Source organism: Microchirus variegatus (assembly GCF_963457635.1).
Source record: "Microchirus variegatus genome assembly, chromosome: 6".
Classification (NCBI taxonomy): Eukaryota; Metazoa; Chordata; class Actinopteri; order Pleuronectiformes; family Soleidae; genus Microchirus; species Microchirus variegatus.
The window spans coordinates 26,249,563-26,275,414 of NC_139807.1; the positions used below are offsets into that span (position 1 = coordinate 26,249,563).

General features: G+C 39.4%; 1 protein-coding gene across 2 annotated transcripts; it reads left to right on the plus strand.

Annotated features, from left to right (window-relative positions):
* Window positions 1–1,979: 1,979 nt before the first annotated feature.
* slc22a31 (solute carrier family 22 member 31) lies at window positions 1,980–25,822 on the plus strand. 2 transcript variants are annotated; one of them, XM_083890945.1, is made up of 10 exons: window positions 1,980–2,415; window positions 9,819–9,922; window positions 10,000–10,154; window positions 18,063–18,231; window positions 19,040–19,185; window positions 19,584–19,692; window positions 20,518–20,732; window positions 21,024–21,135; window positions 22,690–22,965; window positions 23,047–25,822. In XM_083890945.1, the coding sequence occupies exons 1-10, from the start codon at window positions 1,987–1,989 to the stop codon at window positions 23,168–23,170; spliced, it is 1,839 nt and encodes a 612-aa protein (XP_083747071.1). In that variant the 5' UTR covers window positions 1,980–1,986; the 3' UTR covers window positions 23,171–25,822. The 2 variants fall into 2 exon arrangements, with proteins under 2 accessions (XP_083747071.1, XP_083747070.1); XM_083890944.1 differs by having other exon boundaries at window positions 22,690–25,822.
* Window positions 25,823–25,852: the final 30 nt, after the last annotated feature.

The window sequence follows — 25,852 nt, forward strand, 5'->3', positions numbered from 1 at the left end:
CTAAACTTTGTTAATTTTGGTAAACAACTATTCTAGCTGCAAACGTCTGGTTTTTAATGGAATATGTACATAGGTGTATAGAGGTCCATTTCAAGTGTTCTAATGGTACATTGTGTTTGCTAATGGCGTTAGAAGGCTATTGGATGATTAGAAAACCCTTGTGCAATGATTTTAGCACAGCTGAAAACAGTTTTGCTGGTTCTTTGACCAAAGGGCAAATCCTTATTTCTAATCTTGTCGTCTTGTTTTCTATTCACTGTGCAACTCTTTTGATGAATAAGTGTGTGGCTTTTTAATGGAAAACACAACAAAAATTGTATAGGTGACCCCAAACTTGTAAATGGTAGTGTACACGACAACGTAAAGTACAGATACGTTAAGTACAATAATGAACAACACAGCACTGAAGTCCATGAACCCTTTAGTGAAGCACGTTCAAGTGTGTGTTCCTTAGAAAAGACACTGAGGCTGCACATACATGTACTCCTGTGTGCAAATGGAGAAGTTTACATTAGGAACAAAATCAGACGTAAAAATCTAAATTAAATTAAATTAAGGAAAATATCCGCTGTGCAGCCCCATAATTAGCCGGAAGAAGAAGAGGAAAGATATCTATAATTAGCTCATGTCAGAAAAGAACAGGAAGAACCAACACATAAACGCTTCAAACTAATCCATTTTGCTCTCGAACCCAGTGAAGTCCTCCTGTCATCGTTTATGATTTAGCCCCAAAACTATTTATGGCTTCAAACACTCGGTCACAAGGTAGAAGCAGCTGTTTGTTTGCTGTGAGTCACAGAGTCACTGAGTGAGTGAGTGAGTGAGTGAGTGAGTGAGTGCAGTGTCATTTTCCCTGTGCAGCATGTGACGCTTAAACACTCTGTGAAAGTGAAAGTTACTTTAAGATTTGAATCATCGCTCATCATGTATTAATTATTTATGTCTCCTTCACCTGTATTATGGTGAGTCAGTGTGAAAATAATATGGACGTGTTCAGATACGAGTCATGTTATTATGGGTCAGTGAATCTTTAATGGGGATGACACATACAGTTCCACATTCATCCATGAAAACGATCATGGTTCATTTTAATAAAATAATTGATTATTCTGTTGAATATTATGTTAATCCATCGTTACGTTGTCCTCAGTGATTTTTTTTTTAATCTTATAGGGAGGCCTTGACTGAGAATGAATGAATTAATAAATAAATAACTTTTAAACTATTTAAATAATATATATAGATTAAAAAAAATGTTTTTATTACTTTTTTGGGGGTCTGTTTTCTGGCAAAAAAAAATGTTGGGTTTTGTTTTTACGAGATTTTTTCCCCAGGTTTGTTTTCACTGAAAAAAAAGACAGATAAGCTTCTGTGTTTCTGTCTCATTCACTCGGAAGAACAACCCCCCCCCCCCACAAACAAAAAAAATCTCGTTAAAACAGACTTGAAAAAGAGTTAATGTAATGCAATACAGTTCCGTAGTTAAGAATCTACAAATAACCACTTTATTGGCACCTTAAATACACACTTATATGTTGCTGTTTCTTTTCTAGCCCAGTCTGAGTGAGGCCCAACTGCAGTCCCTCGAAGGGCCACCAGAGGGCCACCTCTCACACTTTGACAAGCACTGATGTTGCTGGTGTCCTCTCTGTTTGTTGTATGAAACGTTGACGTTTTTTTGTGTAAACATAATGTTCTTTTGGTGCTTTTTTTGTTTATAATGTTTGAACTACAAAAAAAAAAAAAATATATATATATATTTTTATATATATTATATATATTATAACTGAGAATGTCCTTATGTTGAATATGTACATGTATATAAATGATCTTATATTAACCATCTTATTTGATTATCTCATCAGCCCAAGTCATTCTGATCCTCCTTCCTTCCTTCCCTCCCTCCCTCCCTCCCTCCTCGCGTGCTTCACCTGCCGCTGTGGACAGTCCTGTCCTCAGTGTCCTCAGTGTCTCGGTGACGGAGTCATGGCGGCGGACACGGATGACAGTGAGGCTCCTCTTCACGTGGACTACGAGGCGAAGGTTCTCCCTCACAGCGGCGGTTACGGACGCTATAACCGGCTCGTCGTCTTGTTCAGCTGGTTCCCAAACTTCGCGGTGACTCTGAATCTGCTCAGCGACGTTTTCTTCACTCACATACCGGAGTCGTACCACTGTAAGCCCGACCCGGAGCTGCTGCCCTCCGCCTTCCTCCTCAGCAACTTCTCCGCACAGGGATACTTGAACGTGGCCATCCCGTGGGTGAACGGCTCCGGGCTGAGCCACTGTGAACTCTTCAAATACCCGGCCAACACCTCCGACTTCACCGGTAAGGTTGCCAGGGCGAGGGTGTCCTGCACCCGAGGCTGGGACTACGTTCACTCTGCGGGGCTTCACACCAACTTTGTCACGGAGGTAAAGTAGCAGCGGTTACATTAACTCACGCATTATTTTCACAATTATTTTCACAATCGATTAATCTGTCGACCGATTTATTCGATTATAATCGTTTGGTCAAACATGGAAATGATGATGTTCTCGAATGTTTTTGTCCACAAACCAAAATTCAAAAGATTGGAGCAAAGAAATGAAGAGAATATTCACATTTAAGAAGCTAAAACAATCAGAAATCCTATTTTAGTAATGATTAAAGCTTCAAATCGATTCATGATCAAAAGAGTTGACGATTAATTTAGTAATCGTTGTTTCAGCTCTAGTTAATTCAGCTTGATTTCGTTATCGGGATTAGAGCTCCAACTAACGATTATTTTCGTAATCGATTAATCTGTCGATTGTTTTCTCGATGAATCGGTTGGTTCATAAAATGTTAAAAAAAACATTGATCAGTGTTTGTCAAACCCGGAAATGACGATTTTCTCCAATGTCTTGTTTTGTCCACAAACCAAAATGATTCAGTTTTAATGATTTCTTTGTTATGTGGAGCAAAGAAACAAAGAAAATATTCACATTTAAGAAGCTAAAACAATCAGAAATCTTGTTTTAATCATGAAAAAAGATTCAAACCGATTAATCGATTATCAAAATAGTTGGCGATCCATTTAGTAATCAATTCATCGATTAATCGTTTCAGCTCTAATCGGGATAATTGTGAATGTAGAAAGTATTCATATGATATTCATAACATTAGTACAAAGTACTAGTGATTTATTTTTAAGTGTCACCAGGGGGAGCCTGTCTACTCTCGAGTAATAATAATTATTAATTATTTATTTTAATTACTTGTTTTTCACTTTAAAGTGTGTCTAAAGTGTATTTCTCTGACGTATGTTTTGATTAAGTACTTTTGTAATGTTTGCAGCGTGTTTTTGTCACTGACATATTATGCCGCGTTCCATTAACATTGGAACTCGGAACTTCGAGTGACGTTTGAGGTAAGGGCGAAATTTCCCGCTGTCGGGACGCCGCTGTCACGACATCTTTAGACACACCGCCCGGAAATCTGCGGCGCTTACAACTTTCCTCTTCACTTGCTCGACTGTACGATCGTAGCCGGCCTCCCGCATCCGATGTTGCATTTTTTACGTCAGCCGTCTTGTTCCTGGATGACTCCATCTTCTTCTGGATCTCGTCCTCCGACCAGATTCTGATCAGGCTCTTGGTTTCGGAGGTGTTCCGTGTACAGAGTCCAGCGCCCTCCTTCACCTCCGCCATTTTTTTTTGGAACAAAAGTCCCGCGGTATATGGTAATTAGCGCGCGCTATATGCTAATCGCCTAAATCCGAGATTATTATTAACAGACGCAAAGTAAGTATCCTAAGTATTAATGGATGTTGCATACTTTTGTTTAGAACTGTAATTTGTACAAGACAAGTCGTTAACATCTTTTCAGCCATGACTTCATCCACAGTTTTTTCTGCGTTTCTCAGCACAAAACACCACACAACAGCTATTAACTGACGATACCAACAGTCCGCCTCCATGTTTGTTTATATTCTGAAATGTCGTTAAATCGCGCAAGTTTGCGTGAGATCTCAAATCCATGGAATCTCCTCCCTGAAAGACTTTGGCAGACATTAGTCATAGTTTTTTGTAACATACCAACATTTTGTTGTCTAAATGTTTGGTTGTTGGTTCTTCTTTACCAACGAAAACTGCTTTTCTCGACAGTAAAACAAATGTTTTGGGCGTTCTCCACGATGGTGGTACTGTGTTAGTGTTATCCGTGAAAGAGAAGCTGGTTTCTCTTTGCAGGGAGCGTGTGTGGTGTGTCGACGAAGGTTGTTCACATCAGTCAGTCAATATTTGCTCGGGTTAAACTGTTCAAACTATGCTGCCTGTTTTTCACTCTCACTTATCAGGAATAGTTCTGCCCCTAGGGCCATAACTGACTGTGTGTGTGTGTGTGTGGATACCAACATACACTGACCATTGTCCTCGTTCTGAAACAGACGTTATTCAGATTATGGCATGAGTTGCAATAGTCGCATTCAAATCGCGTGAACGCGGGTGTCATCGTTTCAGCTCAAAGGGTGAATTCCAATTTCTTGCTTAACCCTCAATCTTAACCCTCAATCTCAAAAATGTGCGCTCCCTCTAGTGCAAGTGCTGTCCCGATTCTCAGAAAAATTAAGTTGAGGGGCAAGTTTAAGGGCTGTATCGCCCTCAATATTGAGATTTTCCGAGACCACCCTTGGGAGCAAGGGCTACCCAGAATGCATTGCGTGTTTTCACATAACAAAGATAGCGCCGAAAGCAGCAAAACGAGTACGCTACAAATGAAGTATTTTCTTTGTTAATAGAGATATAAAAATTATGAAAAAAACATTGTATTATCTTAGTTTAGGCCCATATTATGGATTACTGACGTCATTGTTGCGTAACATTTATTTTCATTTTACGATCTTTTGTCAATAGCCGGCCGGTGCGGACAAGCGATCGTTTGCTATGGTTTACTTTTCAATAAGCCGTGGTGTGTGGTAACTGTCAGCTGAATATGTCGTTGGTTGTGGTATTTGTATGAGTATCATCTTATAACTAACTGACAAGCTAATAACTTGACTGACAAACAGATCGTAGTAAATAATCGTGACGTAAATGTGTTCTTCTTCTTCTTTTTTGGAGTTGACAGACTGGATGCAGCTTTGGCGTTATTCTGCCCCCCACAGTCTGAAGACGTATCTGCATTTAAGGGGTGTCCCATTTCTAAGTGACAAAATTACCCTCAACACTTGGTTTTGAGGGCCAGTTAAGATTAAGGGTTGAGCTTGAGGGTTAAGATAGGAATTGGAATTGGCCCTAAATGTCTGTAATCGGGAACAACTCCTGGTCAAATGACTCGGCAATTAATGGAAACTTAAGACCCGGATGAACATGCTCATTTCTTCTTCATTTCCTGCTGTTAGCTCAGCCATTAGTGCTGAATGTTGGACGAGGCTTGATCTAATCAGCTGTACTCTGGAGGGGCCCCTGTCAGCTTCAGATGCCCCTGTGTTGTACTCCATTGCAACACCCATTACTTCCATTGCTTTGGAAACTCCATTCGTTAACATCATAATGTGATGAATGAGTAGTGTCTTATTCAGTCTTACTCGCGTTAGAACTTTTCCATTACACAGTTCTAGCATGGCTCAGCTCAGCTCGACTCAACTCTATTGTCGGCCACTGATTGGTCAGAGAGAGTCGTCACTGGAAGAGTCTTGAACGTGGCGTCCAGCACAAGAATCAAACCGAACAGCGCTGGACTGTAGATCAAGTTAAAAAGACTATCTGGAAAACGTGCATTCATCTGCAACATTTAGCATAGGAAATGTCTAAATATCCTCTGTTAAATATCTTAATATTTAACAGAGGAGTCTGGTGTATTTAGTGACATCAGTGCTGAAAGCCAGCGATCATGAGCCGAATCACAATCCATTCCATGAACTGATTCTAATGATCCTGAGAGAGAGTTTATTTAAGATGAATAATAATTGTTGAAGTGATTGGACACAATTGATAAAAGGTAGTGTTTCCATGAGCCTGTTTTTATGCCCATTCTCTCTTTTCGCATTGAAAGAGTTAGGGTCAGGGTTAGGGGAAGAACTGGTGTTTATCGAGTAAAGAATGCATTTCCATCATTTTCAAACAGTGTATGTGAGAAGGAAGGTGTCCAGGTAAAGTCACTCCAATAACAGTGATGCTGTTAATTTAGGTCATCAAGTTGCAACATGTTGTCTTTTTTGTTTTGTTTATGTCCGTGATGACCTGGATTTTTATCTCTGTGAGCTACATTCCAATGTTCACTTAAACTGTAGTTTATCTTTGAAATATAAACAAATGTCACAGGAGTAACCTCTTCTTCACAGTTGCCCGTCATGAAACCATATCTAACTTTAACAAACACAGACATGCTGCATACCCACAGAAAGGTCAGAAACTCAGCTAAAAGCTCATATAAACCATTCTTATGTTCACGAAACACCTACGGATCAAACCGGCAAGAGCGAAAAAAAACGTTACAGTGCACACATTGAAAAGCGGCACCGGAGCGTCAGCGTGATTATGTAAACAAAAAAAGGTCGGCTGCGATTCCAGCGGTAATCTTTTTAGATCTGTAGTGACATATAAATAAAATTAAATGGGTTTTTAATAATTTGGTACCTAAGATATCTCAAATGGCACAGATGGTGCCAAGCTGTGCCAAAAGAGAGAACGCTCAGACATCTCTTTACTAAAACCTCTGTAATTTCACTCTGCTTCATTTCAGCAGCATCAGACTTTGCACAGCTCGTGTCCACATGTTGTTACATGACCTCCATGTGTTTTTAAGCTCCTACTGCATATTTTAAAGGTGATATTTGCTTTAAAATGCAATATTTTTTTAGGCGAGAGAAAAAAATCCTTCAGTTATGCTGCGTTCCATGTACATTTACTCTGACACAGTGGCATCTACAGTGAAACTTATCTCACAAGTGTTATCTTCATTTTGATACCAAGATAATCCACATAGAGCTTGTAACTGCAGAGATTTACTCTATTTAGTTTAGTCATGTCATTGTCGAGCAGGGACTCCAAAAAGAGGGTAAGGGAAGAAGTAGTTAAATCTTTAATATTAAGATTAGGGGAATTGTTGTCTCCATATGTTTTTAATATGTTTAATAATATGTTTTTATTAAATGAAGGAAAAACTTGGACAGAAGTTGCCTGGCCAAAGACGAGAGCGTTTACAGCAGGATAATGGCAGAGAGCTATTATTAATATTAATATTAATATTAATATCTCTACTTCATTGAAAAAAGTGATTTTCCCTCAAAAATAAGTACATTTCTATGTGACCCCAAAATTGTGAACGGTAGTGTAACTTTGATTTTTAAAGTATAGTTGCAGAAGAAAAACATAAAGCTAAACTATTAACATCTAGTTAAAAGTTGCATTTTTGTACATACAACCAATATGCAACTTTTGGAAAACAATGATGTCATAGCCCCACCTCTGTCATTGTCTTTGTCTTTCTTAAATCCTTGTCTGAATTTATCTTTATAAAAGGAAAAGCCCACAGGCTTTTGTTTCTCGAAGCGATTTTGCTTTTACGGAAAACTTAACTTAAGAACAAAAAGGAAAAAGGCAGTATTGGGAAAGTTCTCTTTTCATGTCAATAAGGTCTTATGCTACTCAAGAACACAGGTTTAGTATTTGCTAACACATGTCGAACACATCAGAGTATTTTCTGCACTCTGAACCACAGTGTGGGTTGATCAGCAGGACAAAGTCATTATGGGTAATTGTTCCTCAGATTAATATCTGTTTACTAAATACAGCAGGAGGTGGAGGAGGAGGAGGAGGAGGAGACCCTGCTCTGCCTCATTTTCCCTCATGACAAACTGTTGCTGGAAATCTAAAGGCTTCCATGTTCCTTCCTGAGTAAACATATCCGTCTTTCGCCGCTTCCTCTGTCCATGACGTCACTCACAGGGACAAAGGAAGAACTCGATGAAAAGGGAAACTTGAATAATCAACGACATCAGAGGTCATCAACTCCCAGACGTTATTTCTACTGATTATTGCAAATGTTCAAACTGAAGCTGCTGTTGTTGCTGAGTTTTGACCAGGAAAAAATTCCTAATTCAACAAAGGTTAATATAATATACACAAGGGTCAAAATGATAAACTCCTCTAGTGTACAGTCCTGTTTTATCAACATCTTTATCTCTGTATCTGTTTGTTGTACTGATGTTACTCAGGATCTGCTTGTGGCTGATCCTCCTCCTTTTTAACGTGTTGTTGTGTCGTGTTTTATTTTTGCTGCACATCCGCAATCTTGATAAATGGCTGTTTTTTACAAAGGCTTGAAAAGAAATTTTGTGATTTTCTGTTATTTAATCCACCCCACATAGTCTTAATGCCAGAGGAAGGCAGTGACTGGTGCCTCGCGGCTGCACAGTCACTGTTCACAGACAGGCTCTACTTCATTCTAATGTAATAACTGTCAGCAGACATTTTAACTTGGTTAGAAAAGGGGACGTGATCTACATTCCTGCTTCGCCCACAGAAATCTATCTGTGGTCCGATGTTTAGACCTTCTCTGAACATCTGTCCTCAGAGATCCGGTCACAAGTCGGACTGTTCACACCTGGAGTGAATATGTCTCCTGTGACCCTGTTTAAACACGTTAGTCCGACTAAAATTGAGCTAGACTTAGTCTGGATAATGTGATTCATAGTGATTACTCCTGCATGTATACGCTAAGTCGGACTGGAGTCGGACTGGAGTCGGACTGGAATCGGACTGGAGTCGGGCTGGGCCTCCTGCACTAATATTTCCTAGTATTTCCTAGTCTCCATGCTGTGTTGTCAAATCATATTTAAATGCAGCGTTTTCATGATTATTTTGTTATTTTTTTGGAGGAACACATTGGTTTAAGTTAATTTTATAATAACTAGGGCAGTGCCCGTAGGAAGTATGTATCCCTATAGTGGGAGCTGAAGAAAATTTTTTGTGAGCTGTTTTGTGACGTGGCTGACAGCGGGACTGTATCTATGTTCCCCGGGTCCTATGTTCCCCGCTTTGTATGTGACCGGGGAACATAGGACCCTTTCTCTAAAAAAGGGTCCTATGTTCCCCGCTGTTCCCTTTACCCTGGAGCTCCACACCCAGACTTCCACAAAGTGGGGAACATAGGACCCTTTTTTAGAGAAAGGGTCCTATGTTCCCCGCTGTTCACCCAAAGGGTCCTATGTTCCCCGCTTTGTATGAGACCGGGGAACATAGGACCCTTTCTCTAAAAAAGGGTTCTATGTTCCCCGATGTGCCCTTTACCCGGGAGCTCCACACCCATACTTCCACAAAGTGGGGAACATGGGACCCTTTTTTAAAAAAAAGGTCCGATGCTCACCGATCGGGGAACATAGGTATGGCCCCCTGACGGCTAGCTATGCTAATGCTAATCGAAAATGAAACCATTTGCGTTGTGCCTAATGAGGTTGCACAGTGTTTGTATTATGTTAGCCCTACGCTAATGCTAATTGTAGCCTCACTAGCTTACCTTTGGGAACAGATTTGCCAAGTTAGCGGCAAAGTAGTAGCATGCTAATGCAAAATAAACATGCGCTTGGTTATTGGTGAATGGACACCGACTTCCATTCCTTCCTGATGATGAGCCGCTGCCTGCCTGGTGTAGCGTGATGAATCAGTGAAAATTAAAATTCCTCAAAAAAAATTGAAAATCAAGGATGCACACCATCGGGCCATGCTCAACCCATATCCAAAGTCTTAGGGCCGATCAGCGAGATATGCCTGTCACAGACAGACACACGGACGCAACTTGCTTTATAGATAGAAGATAGATATTAATATAATTTTTTTTTCTCCTTCCTGTGCAGTGGAACCTGGTTTGCAGCGACTACTGGAAAATCCCTTTGCAGCACATCTGTTTTATGATGGGATGGATTCTGGGATACATCCTCCTTGGTACATTGTGCGACTGGTAAGTAAAGAATCTTTTCTCTATAATTTCAGAGAAGACGGCACGTGTCGTGACGTATGGACGCCGTGTGTTTTCAGGCTGGGCCGTCGGCTCGGGTTCCTCCTGTCCATCAGTCTGTCCAGTGTGTTGGGCGTCGCCGTGTGTTTGTCCGACAGCGCTGTGGTGTTCCTGCTGCTGCGTCTCTCTCAGGGCGCCATGCTCGCCGGAGTGTTTTTGTCCTCGTACATCATCCGTGAGTATCCTGCAAACACACATTTCGTGGTTTGGAAATGGAAGCAGTTTCTTTCTCAGGCTAGCTTTACACGACAACGATCTGAACACAAACCGCAAAAGTGCCGTTGCGTTCCCACTTTTTATTTCGCGCTTAGACGAGCGTCTTTGGGTGGAAATCTGCATGCACACGGTGACGCAAAAGTGTGTGAAATTTGATGTAGTATGCCTGCCAGGTGGCTAGGTGGCACTGTGAAGCACTGTCATACAACAACACCAGGAGCTCATGCATGCGCTGAAACGTCCTCCTACTTCTCTCTAGTAGCGCTGAGTAGCCCACAGTTAGTCCGCCCACAGTCGAAAACCACAACATTAAATCGCCGTAATTGCTGAAATGACTCCTGGATAGGTATCAGAGCAGCTAAGGCAACTTGAATGTCGGACAGACGGATCTAATCCGACATGTTTGTTGTAGTTTGCCTGTACTGCACATGGATCTGACGTCAATGTGTACAGGGGGATAGCCAGCGTGATGACGCTGAAGTTGGCACCACATTCGCCCCCAGCTCTCTTTAGTGAACCTGAGGCGAATGTGGTACCAACTTCAGCGTCGTGCCAGCGTGAGCAGCTGAGAAAACACTCTAGCGTTTTCAACCCTTTAGACGGGAACGCGACAGCAGAGCGCTTTTAAGATTTCCACTCTGGAGGGTGGGTTCATTTTTTTGCGTTTTTGCGCCCCCAAAACGCAGTCGCCGTCTAAACGAAAGGCACATCTGATAAAATATTTTGTCGGTTTCACCCGGGAGCGTTGCCGTGTAAAGCCAGCCTCAGTTTGTTTGTTAACCCTTTTATGACCATCGTGATAATCAGGCTAGATTTATTTCGATTTTATGGCTGTAGAATTGTCCAAAAATGTCCAATGAGTGAGTTCTGCTGCTTTTTCCAAGACAACTTCCACTTTCCATAAGTGCTGGGCACGTTAATGGCATAAACGTTAACGCACATTAAGGCATGGCACATTTCCATGACGACTGACCGGAAAAAGACCCTTTAAAAACAGAGGCACACATGCACAGTACACAGGTACGGCGGTTATTTGTAGTGCTGCTTTTCTTTAATAAACAGGCCGCTCCTGTTCCACTGTAGGCGCGCTAACGACGCTGAAGGAGCTAACGCAGCTAATGGAGCTAACTGGTAAACAGCATCTTTTCCGGTCAGTCATCTTGGAAATGCGTTTAAGTGGACGCTGTTACTACTTTCGTTATCTGGCAGTTATTCAACTGTTTAGGAATTACGGTTGGGTGTGTACATGAAGGTTATCAATGACTGCTCATCCAGCACCAGGACTTTTTTTTTTAGACTTTAACTGAGATAAAACAACATAACATTCAGATTGTGTTTTAAATATTGATTCTAAATGACGGACACATGACGGCCTCTCTTTACCTAATCTGCTCCTCCTGATTGATGCTATCAGACAAAGATAAGAGAAATCCCAGTGTGTGCTTACAGAAGCAAGTTAGAAATCCACGCTTATCTTTTGACCTTATCTCGTCTTTACTCCAGCAGACATGAACAAATACATTCAGACTTTTGTTAAATGTAGAAGAAGAAGTGAATAAATGCTTCATTAATTTACCACTGAGAGCTGAATCTATTGGCCTTAACGTCAATGTCAACATTATTAATCCCACTTTTTAAGATTTTTATGAAGAAACAAGGTATTATTCATAATGTTGTCTGTAATCTCTTGCCATCTTTTCCTCGTGTGACCTTTCTTCTGTGTTTTTATTATAACATCATAACAATGTGCCTTCGTTATTCAAAAAAATGAAAAGAAAATGAAATGAAAATCCTTAGATCATATACACGAGTCTGACAAATGGCTAGTTTAATTATATTGAGGTTTGTTTTAGCATTTTAGATACATTTTAATTCATCTTTTCTGCTAAAGATGACACTTTAATTGTATAGTCTTCTGGTTTGCTAGTTGAAGCTGACCAGGAAGTAAGAGCATATGGATTAGCCATCAGGGAGCGACAAAATGCAGTAAGTCTATTTAAATGTCATTCTATGGTAAAATGCTGACATGATTAATCGTCTCAATATATAGGAAGTTGTGTTTCATTTTTGTTATAGAAAATAATTAATGCTGGGCACGTTAACGGCGGTTAACAGCATCAACACTGACGCACATTAACACATGACGTGTTTCCATGACGACTGACCAGAGAAAAACGCACGTTACGTCATGTTTACGTGGCATGGCACGGGAGCTCCGTAGCTCCGTTAGCTGCGTTAGCTCCTTTAGCGTTGTTACAGTCGAAATAGAGTGGTCTGTTTATTAAACGAAACTAGCAGCGCTACAAATAACCAGCGTACCTGTGTGCTGCGTATATGTGCCTCTGTTTTTAAAGGTTAGCGTTACTTAAGAGACTCATTTTAACAATCTGGAGTCACGTAAACATGACGTCACATGCGTCTTTTTCCGGTCAGTCGTCGTGGAAACGTGTCATGCGTTAACGTGCGTTAACGTTGGCGCCGTTAACGTGCCCAGCACTAAAGATAATAGATGATAAAATATGGCAACATATGAGTGGACACCAGTGTGATTCACCAGTGCTGTCGTCCAATAGGAGTCTGAGCGGTTGCCACTTGAGTTTATCTTCCTTTAAAACTCTAAAAACTCTAAACTACCACAACAGCATCACTGTGTGAGACTGCTTTAGTATTTTTAACCTTAAATCAATGACAACACTGAGTTGAGCTGATTGTCAGGCACAGAAACCACATCCTCTCTCCCCTGAGAGACATCATTTTAATCATATTGAAGCAGGAGGAAAGAGTCGGGGGTCCCAACACCATGAGGCATTAGCTTTTTCCTCAGCACAACAGGAAATACTGTAGTGATTAGAGTGAATTGTTAGACATTCAGTTCAAAACTAATGGTGTTTTGACCTCTTTGGTCACATTGCTGTGTAGAATGAGGTCAATAGTTGAACTCTGGTTCAATGAGATAGGAGGGAGATGGAAGTAGAACGATCTGTGTGAATGTTGAAAAACAGCTGAAAACACCCGAATTAAAATAAAATATAATATTTATTTGAAATCATAATCTTTTTTATTTCAATAATTTTAAATTTTCAATACGACAATATTATTATTATTTCTTCACAGGAAGTGAGGTGTCTTTACCAAAGAAGAAAATACTTTTAAAAGAGAAGCCAGGGGAAGGAAACTATTAATGACAACAACAGCATTTAATCCAAAATGCATGTGAATAACAGCATTTCCGCTCATTAGAAAATGTATTTGTATTCTATTATTGTGTATTTTTGTAGGTGTTTATGTGCAGATATGTGGTAAAATACTGGCGAAATGGAAAGTCATGTTGCCATGGCATGTGTGTGTTTGTTACTGTGTGTTTGTGGGGGGGGGTTCAGCTGATGACTGTGTGTGTGGTGCTGAGCTGTGATTGACAGCAGACAGCTGCCTGGGGGGGGGGGGGTGTTGTTCCTCTCTCTCTCTGTGACGTCTTCTGTCTTCAACTAAAATGCTGCCCAGGAGTTTTCAAATAAAAATGGACCCAGCAGGCTCCAAAATGACAAATATCTTGATCTGAATCTATTCATTTTCAAACAAAAACAGAGACTGGCAAGACTCACAGGTTCATTTTCCATGACTTCGTAGTAGCTCCTCAACGCAGGCGGTGTCATCGTAGCACGGCTGCATGAAATTGTAGTGACGTCGATTTATACGCGACATGAACTAATGATATTAATAAAGTGACTTTTTAAACCGATTTACAGTTCGACATTTCTGTGTCGGACGTCGCGCTCATGACTCTTCCCGTGTCCGGCAGTCTGTCAACGTCACGCGTAGAATCGGCTCAGATCGATTGGAACGCCACAGCAGATACTAAAAAAACTACCAGGTACTATCGCTAATGGAAAAGCAAAAAATAAAAAATAAACGTGCAGAGTCGCACCATTGCTGGAACTGGGTGGTGGAAAAGCGGCAATAGTCTCAAATTGTGATACTCGTACCAGCGTCCTCTCGTGGTACTTGGAGGAAAACCACAAATCTTTGCTCTTCTTCTCTTGTCCTTTAATCGTACTTTCTGAAACTAAGCAAACATCTTCTACTCTTTAGACCAGCACACACTGGGGCTGAATGGTTATGTTTGAGTACAGACGCAGGTAGCTCCTGATAATAGAGCTTAAACTCTCATTTGTTCAAAGTGGACGTCGTCTTACCATAAAGAAACAGTTTATTAAATAGCCACCAGGGGGCAACAACATTTTATATATATATATATATATATATATATATATTTTTGAAAATAAAGAAGTTTAAATGGAAGTCTTTGGAATTTTAACATGACTTTCAACTTTAACATTTTCCTAATGAGTTAATGGTCTTGGTCACTAGTTTGAAATCATCTTCAATAGGAGATGATGTCCATCTTCGTCTTCTTCTTCTAATAATAATTTCCAGCAGGCTCAGCACTAACAGGTGTACAGTTCTTCTCACCCTATCTTCTTCACCTCACCCCAGAGGTTGCGCTAGACTTTTTTGTTGTCTGTCATTTTGACTGACAGGGTCATAAAATTCCTGTCATAAGCTATTTTTACCGGTCACTTTAATGTATTTAATTTAAATTATAATAAATATCCAATTGCATTTAATTTGCTGTCGCTTCACCCTCTTCTCATCATTCTTCAGTGACCTTCCAGTGTCAGTTTTGTAAACGATGGTTCCCATTGAGAGGAAAATGGACGATAAAGCATGGCACATATGAGTGGACACCAGTGTGACGCCTTGTTGGAGTGTCTGTGAATTGGTTTCAAACTTTCTTTCTTGGTGCCACTTAAATCTACAAATCTGAAGGCTATTAAACAGTCCATGGCCTGCAGGTCATATTTGTCTGAAAATGCTGTTTTTAAATGTAAATGTCTTTGTGTAGACGTTGGTCGATGATCAGCAGATGTCTCAGACTGGTACGGGGTCTTCTTGGTGTTTCCCTATCAACTGTGTTATATAGTTTTTTCTAGAACGTGATGTCTAAAAAAGGAATGTAATTACATGAACATTGTTAAAATAGTGTACATTCCTGTGAGGGAGGAGGTGATACTAGGTAATAGAGTTACAGTGGTGCCGTCTGAAACTTGCTCTTAATATACGAACATACTCCCACATTCCTGTGAGGTCAGGGTTGCACTGGCTCTTCATTTTTCTACAGATTGGACCGAAGTGGAGCTGACAGAAATGTTCCCGTCAATGATGTGAGGTCCTGTCAGCGTCTGCTCCTCCACAGAGAGACGAGAAAACAATAGCAGGACTGAAGTGAAGCAGGAAGCAAAGCTGCTCATTTTCCTTGTCCCCCTCCCAGTCGACAGGGAGGATGTGGAAACAGAATCTGAGCTGTTGGTGGGGCAGGAGGTCAAAGTTCAGGAGAAGCTCTTTACGTCAGTGGCGTGCCTGAGGTTATCTTTGAGCTGGTTGAGTTGTGTTTTTGAAGTCTCTCTTTGATTTAACCCAGAAAATTGACTTGGACAGTGGGTGATTTGGTTTTCCTGTGTTACATAATAACCAAGTGTTTGCATGAGGGTCCAGCTGCAGACGCATCAGGACCTCAAGTCTTTAAAGCTCACATAGAGTGGTCTTGTTGCACATTATGTTAGTGAGGGAGGTCTACTTACATACATTAACTTGTTTTTATGGTCAAAAATCTCCTAGTTGCTGTAAACGAGCTGATTGAAATCCTCTTTTCTGACGCTGTTCCTGAGTTGCGATATTTGAAACTCTCACCCCCAGAGAACAGAGTCTTATGATTGGCCAATACTATTCAGCACATCCGCTCTCAGAAGCGCAGCTCCCCCTTCTGGAACGGTGGATGCACTGCTCCTCATTATCAAAACATTGTTTTAACAATGTTTAAAAATAGCTTCTTCACGACTCCCCGCCGCAGTCCCTTTTATGACTTTGACCCGGAGTCAGAAGACACTGTCGCTCGTGAAACACCTCCACAACGGACGTTATTCTTCTTCTGCGGTTCAATGTACGCAACCGGATGTGCCCCGACCAGGATGATCTGCTGTTCAGGGGAACCGGTGTTTACATAACCGGACCGGGTTTTTTCAGAGATCTCTCTAAGCCCGAGATTACAATAAAACACAGCGTTCTCAGCAGTGGCTGAAATGTTTGTTTAGAACCTTCAGGGCTTCTTAAACAAGGTAATGACGCAGATACACACTAAAAAACAGCGTTAATTTGAACTTCTGGTCTAGGTCCGCTTTAAAAGTAGGGTTCCTGTGTATATATATATGTGTAAATATATATATATGTATATATATATATATATATATATATATATATATATATATATATGTATATATATGTATATGTATATGTATATGTATATATACATATATATATATATATATGTATATGTATATGTATATATACATGTGTATATATATATATGTATATGTATATGTATATATACATATATATATATATATATATATATGTATATGTATATGTATATATATGTATATGTATATGTATATGTATATGTATATGTATATGTATATATATATATATATATATGTATATGTATATGTATATAAACATATATATATATATATGTATATGTATATATACATATATATATATATATGTATATGTATATATACATGTATATATATACGTATATATATACATATATATATATATACAAATATATATATATATATATATATATATATATATGTATATGTATGTATATATATACAAATATATATATATATATATATATATGTATATGTATGTATATATATACAAATATATATATATATATATATGTATATGTATGTATATATATACAAATATATATATATATATATGTATATGTATGTATATATATACAAATATATATATATGTATATGTATATGTATATGTATATGTATATATATATGTACAGCCTGTCACACCGTACACCAGTGTGACAGGCTGTACGGTGAATGAGCCTGGTTGCATTTAACTGTGAAACTTTAATCTGTGAAAAAGAGTTTGTCGAGGCAACTAGAAGACTGTGTCCATTTTATGTTCAGTCTTTATTCAGACCATTTTTCTTTGATAATGCTGTTTTCAAATGAAAATGTTGTAATGTTCAAGTACTTTATACTCAAAATACAAGTAACGTGGTAAATAATTTTACTATAACTAAAAGTAAAAATCCAGTGAAGTTACACAGAGCAAAGATTTTGCCGTCTTATTTAGTAACTAGAGCTAAATCACTTGAATGATTTAAATATCTAACCTACACTAAGTGTGATGTCTATTTGATTTTCAGTTATATAAAATAAAAGTGTAATATTTACTATAACGTGGTGGAGCATTTTTACATGACAACATCTAAATTTTACACACTGTACTCATATACGTTGAGAAATTTAAAGTTAGACATTTTACAACATGTATATATTAATTGTTTTTTAATAAGTAACATTTAAATACACAATATATTGCTGACCTTTCAAATTGTGATTATACTTGAACCGATTATCAATCGATTACTAAATTAATCGTCAACTATTTTGATAATCGATTAATCGGCTTGAAGCTTTTTTCATGATTAAAATTGTTTCATTGTTTTAGCTTCTTAAATGTGAATATAGTTTCTTTGCTCCACAACAAAGAAATCATTAAAACTGAATCATTTTGGTTTGTGGACAAAACAAGACATTCAACAACATCGTCATTTCCAGGTTTGACAAACACTGATCAACGTTTTTTAACATTTTCTGACATTTTATGGACCAAACGATTAATCGTGAAAATAATCGACAGATTAATCGATTACGAAAAAAATGGTTAGTTGCAGCTCTAATTGTACTCACTGTTATCTTTGTCGTCCTCTCTCAGGGTTGGAGCTGTGTGATCCTCCCCACCGACTCATGGTCGCCATGATCAGCGCCTTCTTCGCCGTGTTCGCAGAGCTGCTGTTGCCGGGGATCGCCGTTCTGTGCCGTGATTGGCCCGTCCTCCAGGCCGTGGTCACGTTGCCTCTGCTCCTGCTGCTTTCTTACTGGTGGTGAGTCACCGTCCTAAAGATACACCGTCACTAACATTGTCACGCGTGTGTGTGTTGTTTGCTGAAGTGTCAGGTGCTTGTTATTGTGACCTCACATCGAACTGACATTTTATACAGCCACACCTGAATTCATGTGTAAACACAGTTATGAAGACAATGCTAATTCCAAGATCTCTGACTCAGGAAAACAAAATTACAAAGACTGACTTTGTCCAAGATCCTTAAAACAAACATTTGTCCAGATTAGAGCTGAAACTGACGATTGTTTTCGTAATCTCGATTAATCGTTTGGGCCATAAAATGTCATAAAATGTTAAAAACCGTTGATCAGTGTTTGTCAAACCTTCTCAAATGTCTTGTTTTGTCCACAAACCAAAAATAATTCAGTTTTAATGATTTCTTTGTTATGTGGAGCAAAGAAACAAGGAACATATTCACATTTAAGAAGCTAAAACAATCAGAAATCTTGTTTTAATCATGAAAAAAGCTTCAAACCGATTAATCGATTATCAAAATAGTTGACAATTAATTTAGTAATCAATTAATAATCAATATATCAACTGTCACTGATCCAGATCTGTGTATGGATCACCACCAAAATCAACTCTTCCTTGCAAGTAATGAAAAAAAGCCATTTGAATTTAGCCTATTTTACTACATGAGGGACACGAGCAGAGCTGCATCCAAACCCAGCTGATATAGGGTTAAAGGTGGAGGTCAAACCCTGGACAGGTGGCCACTCCATCACAGGACAAACAGAGCTCTTTTTCAGGATGTGTATGAATGAATGAACTCTTCTTTCCCTCAGTTGTGGCTCAGTGTTTCCTGAGTCTCCTCGCTGGCTGCTCGCCACAGCTCAGATCCCTCAGGCCAAGCAAAGCGTCCAGGAATTCTCCACCAGGAACGGAGTCTGTCGGCGAGATGAGATTTACCCTGGAGAGACTCTGCTGTCAGGTACTCGCACATGAACCTGCTCATTACAACCTGTACCAGTAGAGAATCCATGCTATTTGTGCTTACATGATCAAAATATGACTTTGATATTTATCTGTTTTAATCTAAATCAGAGCTTCTTAAACGTATAAGGTAAGCATTGTGATTACCATTTTGGCCATAACTAAGAATCTATATGATATGTTATATCATAAATATGTGAATAATTAATCATGAGGTGTCATATTTTTATTCTACATGTTTATGTTCTGATGAACTTGCAATACCTCCATTGTCCACTAGTGGTCTCAGGCCCAAACTTTTGGGATTAGATCTGAATCATAAAGAGCAGGTTTAGCAGGTTAAAAAGACATAAATGTGGTACGATGGATATAAACTCGGGGATTGACTTTTTTCAGAGATGGATTCGGCGTACGGAGAAGACTGTCGACCGAGTTATCACTCAGTCTTGGAGCTGCGTCAGACTCGTGTGATCTGGAAGAACTGCCTCATCCTCAGCTTCACTCTGTGAGTGAATTCACCTGAAAGATTACGTGCAGTTTAAGGCAACGGAACTTTACCAACGCATGTTTTTCTTGGTCGTTTTTGTCTTTCGTCCATAAGAAGATCCCCAGAATGACTATAAAAGCTGTAGTAAACAAAGCTTTATTCAATTGATCCGTTAACCCTGGAGCTCTCAGTTGCACGGTCTCATGAAAATCTTGGTCAGAATCTGTCATATTAACCATCACATATATGTATATACATATGTGTGTTTATGTATATATTTGTATATACATATGTGTATTGATATATTTTTATGTTAACGAACATAAATAAAAATTGACCAAACACAAAAGGAAGACGAGCGGTGGGACGATGACATCATCATTTTCCCAGAGTAGCATCGTGTTCGTGTACAAGAAAATGCAAGGGTGGCATTTTTCCAAAAATAGTGTTTTGGTTTTCCCATAATCACCGTTTTCCTGTGGATAAAATATGATAATTAAAAAACACAAACTTCAGCATATTCTCCTGTGTACGGCCCCTAGAGAATGATTAACACACACAATCTTCAAACGCTGTCACTGTGTTTCTCTGGTTTCACACATGATAATAATAATAGCTTTATTTATACAGCACCTTTAAAAACAGCAGTTTACAAAGTGCTTTTACATACAAATACACACTTACAGTATAAATACAGTATAACAGTATAAGTACAATACATATTAGACGGCATCACATAAAGATCAGTCTATAAAAATAGGTTTTGAGAAGTGATGTAAAAGAAAACACAGATTCTTCACTGATAAAAGTCTCTCACTCTCCATTTGTGCCTCTCGTGTGCAGGTTCATAGGAACAGGTATCCAGTACTGTTTCACCAGAAACCTCCGCAGCTTCTCCACAAACTTCTACTTCAGTTACTTCCTCAGAGCGATCACCGGAGCTCTGGCCTGTGTCTTCATCTGTCTGACGGTCGATCGCTTCGGGCGCCGCGGGATTCTCCTGCTCTCTGCCATCGTCACCGGACTGTCGTCGCTGGTGCTGCTGGCCCTCACTCAGTGTAAACCACAGCCACTGTATCTATAGAACATATTTACTTAGAAAGCACAACAACAGCTGAATCAAAGTGCTGTACATCAGAGATAAGTAAATAAAACAAACGTGTGACCTTATAGACCTAAGAACAAACAATAGAACAATAAAGATACTTTAGAAAATATAAAATATCTGTCTAAATCTGTGTTAGTGAGCCGAGGTGTGGCATATCAAGATGCCGTTTAGACAGCATGAGGTGTGCTTCAGGCTGGCCACAGATGAATGGTTTGAGTCTTTGTTCTTCATGTGTTGTCAGATCTGCGTGGAGGTCTGGTCCTGGTTCTCTCTGTCGTGGGTCTGCTCTCGTCTCAGGCCGTCGCAGTGCTCAGTGTGTTCTTCGCCTGTGAGGTGATGCCAACTGTGGTTCGGTGAGTTCATTACTGCGGAAACTCTGGCGTTATATTAGTGGATGTGTCTTCTTTTTATTTATCAATTAATTTAATGGAATATAATGGAATATAAAGATATTCTATTAAAACTGATTTACATTGTCCAAGGTACTAGGTAGGTAAGTTGTTACACAGATAATGAATTAGTTACTCTAGTTAATCTTGTTCTAAAAATCCATTAAAAAGACCAAGTGAATGAGTTTTTTTTTTTTAGAATTAAACCTGAAAAGAAGCCTGTGCCACTAAAGCTATTTAAAGCTATTTTGTCCCATTAATTTGATATTTTTATGTGTTTTGGTTAATTTTTATTAGACAAAGATTATATAAAGACAAAATAACAAAACCGAAAAGAGTGTACGTTGAACGTAAATCTTATTTACACCTGGCCGTACCTGACACAATCTTGTATTTTTTTTTTTTTACAAAAATATGGTTATGGCAACAAAAATAACAACAAATAGCGTTGTCATTATCAGTTTTAACATATTTTCATGAACTAAAATTGTTTATAGTACAGTATATTGCAAGGTTAAATAGTTTTTCATGCAGTTGTATGCATACACAATACTTGAAGTATTGTTTTTAGTGGCTCTGTGTGTTTGTTTGTTTGTTTGTTGTGTTTCCACACTTGCACTTGCACTTGCCACTTTGACCAGCAGAGGGCAATGAGTGAATTGTTTGAGCCGATTTCGTGTCCTGCATGTTTTAACATCTCTGCTGAGGTGGAAAAAGTACTAAAATATTGTACTCAACTAAAAGTACCAATACTTTGATGAAATATTACTCAAGTAGAAGTAAAAGTAGACATCTGAAAATGTACTCAAGTAGAAGTAAAAAGTACTTCATTTGAAATGTACTTTAAGTAAAAGTTACTTAGTTACTTTGCGTGGGGTGTGAGGGTAGTAGAAATATGACAGAAATCCAAAACTATTTTGGAGCTCACGTGCCCGGCGCAACACAGGATATTACGTCTGTGCCTTTTCTCCAACCTTCATACAACCTTTTTATTGGAGAACGTTCTCTAAAGGTTCCCAGAATGTTCCCCTAAAGTTCCTTTTTCACAGCTGGTGATAATCACATCATCATCACTCGTCTGTTTCTGGTGTATATTTCCCCCCTGTAGGTCTTCATTGTGCTGAATTTTTATTTTTACTCAGTAACGGATAGGATTTATAAAGTAACTAAGTACAATACTTGAGTCAATACGTACTCAAGTAAAATACAAATTCCTGATTTTAAATTGTACTTAAAAAATACAAAATACACAAACAAAAAGTATTCAATACAGTAACTTGAGTGTACTTGATGTATTTGGTTACTTTCCAACTCTGCATCTCTGGTTGTACAAATATGAATGTTCCTCTGAGATTATACTGACTGTCCCTCATTTTAAACCACCTCTGAATAACAATGAGCACAATGTTTTCCTGTTTGTTCTGTGTCGTGTGGTTAGAAAGCACCATGTTGAGCATGAATATAAAGTATTATCAAATCATTTTACTTGTTGACAGTTGTTCTCTCTCTGTGCGTCAGTGGTGGATGCCTCGGCTTGGTGATGGCGGCGGGTTGCGTTGGCATGGCCGCTTCCTCGCTGATGGAGCTCCAGAACAACAGCGGCTATTTCCTCCACCACGTCATCTTTGCCTCCTTCGCCGTCCTCTCCGTCCTCTCCATCATGCTCCTGCCAGAGAGTAAACGAAAGCCGCTCCCGGACTCTCTGAAGCAGGGCGAGAACCAGCGGCGCCCGCCTCTCTTCCTGTCACGGCCTGACAGGGTCAACCTGCCTCTGCTGTGCACGCGCCCTCCTCTGTCAGCGTACAACCCCGACAACTACTCACGCTTAGTTTCTGCCACGAGGAAGATGTTGACTAAAGAGACTTTGCCTTACAGGATCTCTGTGCCGGCTCTTTCGCCTCTGCTGTCAGGCAGTGAAACACAGGAGCAGGAGGACGAGACTCAGGATGGATATGTTCGCAGAACGTCGAACTCCAATTATCCTTCTTCAGTCTTTTAGAAAAACTCTGTAACTCTGACAGTTCACCGTAATCTTAATTCAGTTACAGTCTCATAACTCTGCTTGAGTGAACTTTAGAGCCGAGGCTCCAAGTCTGTCAGTCTTCAGGATTATTATTATTATATTTTACACTTGAAACTGTAACCGTGCAGTGTTTTTTTTCTCATGTGGATTCTTTATTGTTGTTTTTTTTTTTTATCATCCAAAGCTTTGTGAAGGCTTGGAAATCCCCTTTGAGTCGTGACGTTGCATGTTGTGTCATGTTTTGTGGAGATTTATGGTTACAAAACAACAAAACTCTGACTGGGGCCATTGGCCATCCCCCCACTGGTGTCCATTCACGCAAAGCCATGCTTTGTCATCCATTTTCCTCTGAAATCATTTATTGGCACCGTGTTCTGTTGGGGAAGAGCGGAAACTGGTGAGTAAAACCGTTAATTCCTCAGGAAAATGTTATAAATACAGGGTATCCGCGGGGTCTTAAAAAGTCTTAAATCCAATCATTTGAATTTAAGGCCTTAAAATGTCTTAAATTCTCCTAAAATCTCATAAAAGGTCTTAAATACAATTTTGAAAGGTCTTGAAAATCTATCAACGTTACTTTTATTTAAAACATTTATCCAGCACCACTAGCTAGTGTGCTGTGCGCGCGCCGCGGTGTGTTACAGCTTAGCATAGCAGCGGAGAAAACTTAACGAAAGCCCACAGCTAAGCCGAATTGCAAGTTCAATGATTTGTGGCTCCAATTTTCCTTCATTTCTTTTGTCCTTTTTTGCCAGTATGGATTTGAAATGGGTCTTAAATTGTATTCATTATGGTCTTAAAAAAGTCTTAATAAGTCTGCAGAGACCCTGTAAATAGTGCTGGGCACATTAACTGCATTAACTGTCCAGAAAAAGACATGTGACGCCATGGCACCGTTTAGCCGTTAGCTCCGCTAGCTGTGTTAGCTCCTTTAGCGCCGTTAGCACTGAATGTTGGGGTTGTTTTATCACAGTTAAACTCTAAAAAAAAAGAAGCAAAAGTTCTGGTGCTGGATGAGCAGACGTTAACCTTCATACAACCAGCTTCTCAGTACCGTAATTCCTAAACGGTTGAATTACTGCCAGATATCGAAAGGAGTGCTGGGCACTTTAACGGTGTCAACGTTAACAACGCACGTTAACACGTTTCCATGACGTCTGACCGGAGACACGCATTATGAGGTCATGTTTACGTGCCGCGGCACCGGAGTCCAGGCACCGTTTACCAGTTAGCCGTTAGCTACTCTACAGTGGAACTGGAGTGGTCTGTTTATTAAAGGAAAAGAGCAGCGCTACAAATCACCAGCGTACCTGTGTACTGCGTATGTGCGCCTCTGTTTTTAAAATTTAGCGCTACTTTAGAGACTCATTTTAACAACCGGGAGTCACGTAAAACATGACTTCACGTGCGTCTTTTTCCGGTCAGTCATTATGGAAAAGTGTCATGCGTTAACGTGTGTTAGCTTTGCCGCCGTTAACCGCCGTTATGAATCACGTAAGAAGTAGAAGCTCATTAGATTCAGACTTATATTCAAATGGAGTTATGAAAAGGAAAAATTAGCTTCTACTTCTCAGTTAATTTATAACGTCTTTTCCGGGGGAGTTAATGGTCTTAGTCTACTACTTCTTCAATATCCCGTCATGTCAATTTTGTCGATTATGTTTCCATCATGGACACCAGTGTGTGAGTCTGGCCTGTGAACTTCCTGTTTCCAAACCTCAAAATGGCGCCCGTCAAAATGTGAATCTCAAGTCTTCAAAACGGGAGTTCAGTGCTTGGTTTTTGTTTGGTTTATTGTGGTTGAAAATGGCCACACTGCTTGTTTGGACGGTTTCAAACCAAATTCTTTTTTTAACGCTGGTTTCTGCTGCTGCTGCTGGTGGTCGATCATGTGAGCAGCAGCCCTGTGTCCGTTTATTAGTAACTCGTGCACTTTTCATTACGTCTGTTCCATCCCAGTGCTGAGAGGAACCCGCTGTCACTCCGTGTTTCAGAGAGTCTCGAGATAGATTATTCATTAGTGGGTGAAACCGCTCGCTGTTGTTGACAAGAAATATCCAGGCTGTTCATCTGAATATGTCACTTACATTTACATTATATGGATTCTGTGTGTTGATGATAAACCACAGAGGAAACCAACTGTTGTTTACTAAGGTGTTATTATTTCTCCAAATAATAAGAGAAGCATCATGCAGACGAAAGGTCCCAGCCAATGACCTCACGGCTGGGACCTTGTGGATTTACCAACACATTTTATTATTTATTTTTTTTTTTTAAAGCAAGAAAAAAAAGAAAGACACTTTTATTACTTTAGAATTTAACAGAATCAGTGAAGGATGAGCGGTGGATATTTTCACCTCAAACATCTGAGCCTTTTCATTGTGTGAATGAGAGGAACTGCATCATCTGTGTGTTCAAGGTTGTCTTTTGTGTGTGTGTTTTTTACCTTTGTTCATATTTTCTTTCTAACCTGCATTGTTTTAAACACTAGATGGAGCTCTTCCCCTTGGGATATGGAACACTTTGGCGTCTCTGTTTATTCACAGTACACTTGTGTGACAATGTTAAAAAACACGGTGACTCAAACCCGTATCGAGCTCAACTTGACTGATTATTTCTATTCCACTGACTTTATTATTATTATTATTATATTATTGT

Bases quoted from the DNA above. Each gene is read 5' to 3' on its own strand.
- slc22a31 (XM_083890944.1), top strand. From the start codon at position 1,987: ATGGCGGCGGACACGGATGACAGTGAGGCTCCTCTTCACGTGGACTAC. The intron at 10,155-18,062 runs GTGAGTATCCTG...GTCCTCTCTCAG, and splicing joins TTTGTCCTCGTACATCATCC to GGTTGGAGCTGTGTGATCCT. The intron at 18,232-19,039 runs GTGAGTCACCGT...TCTTTCCCTCAG, and splicing joins CTGCTGCTTTCTTACTGGTG to TTGTGGCTCAGTGTTTCCTG.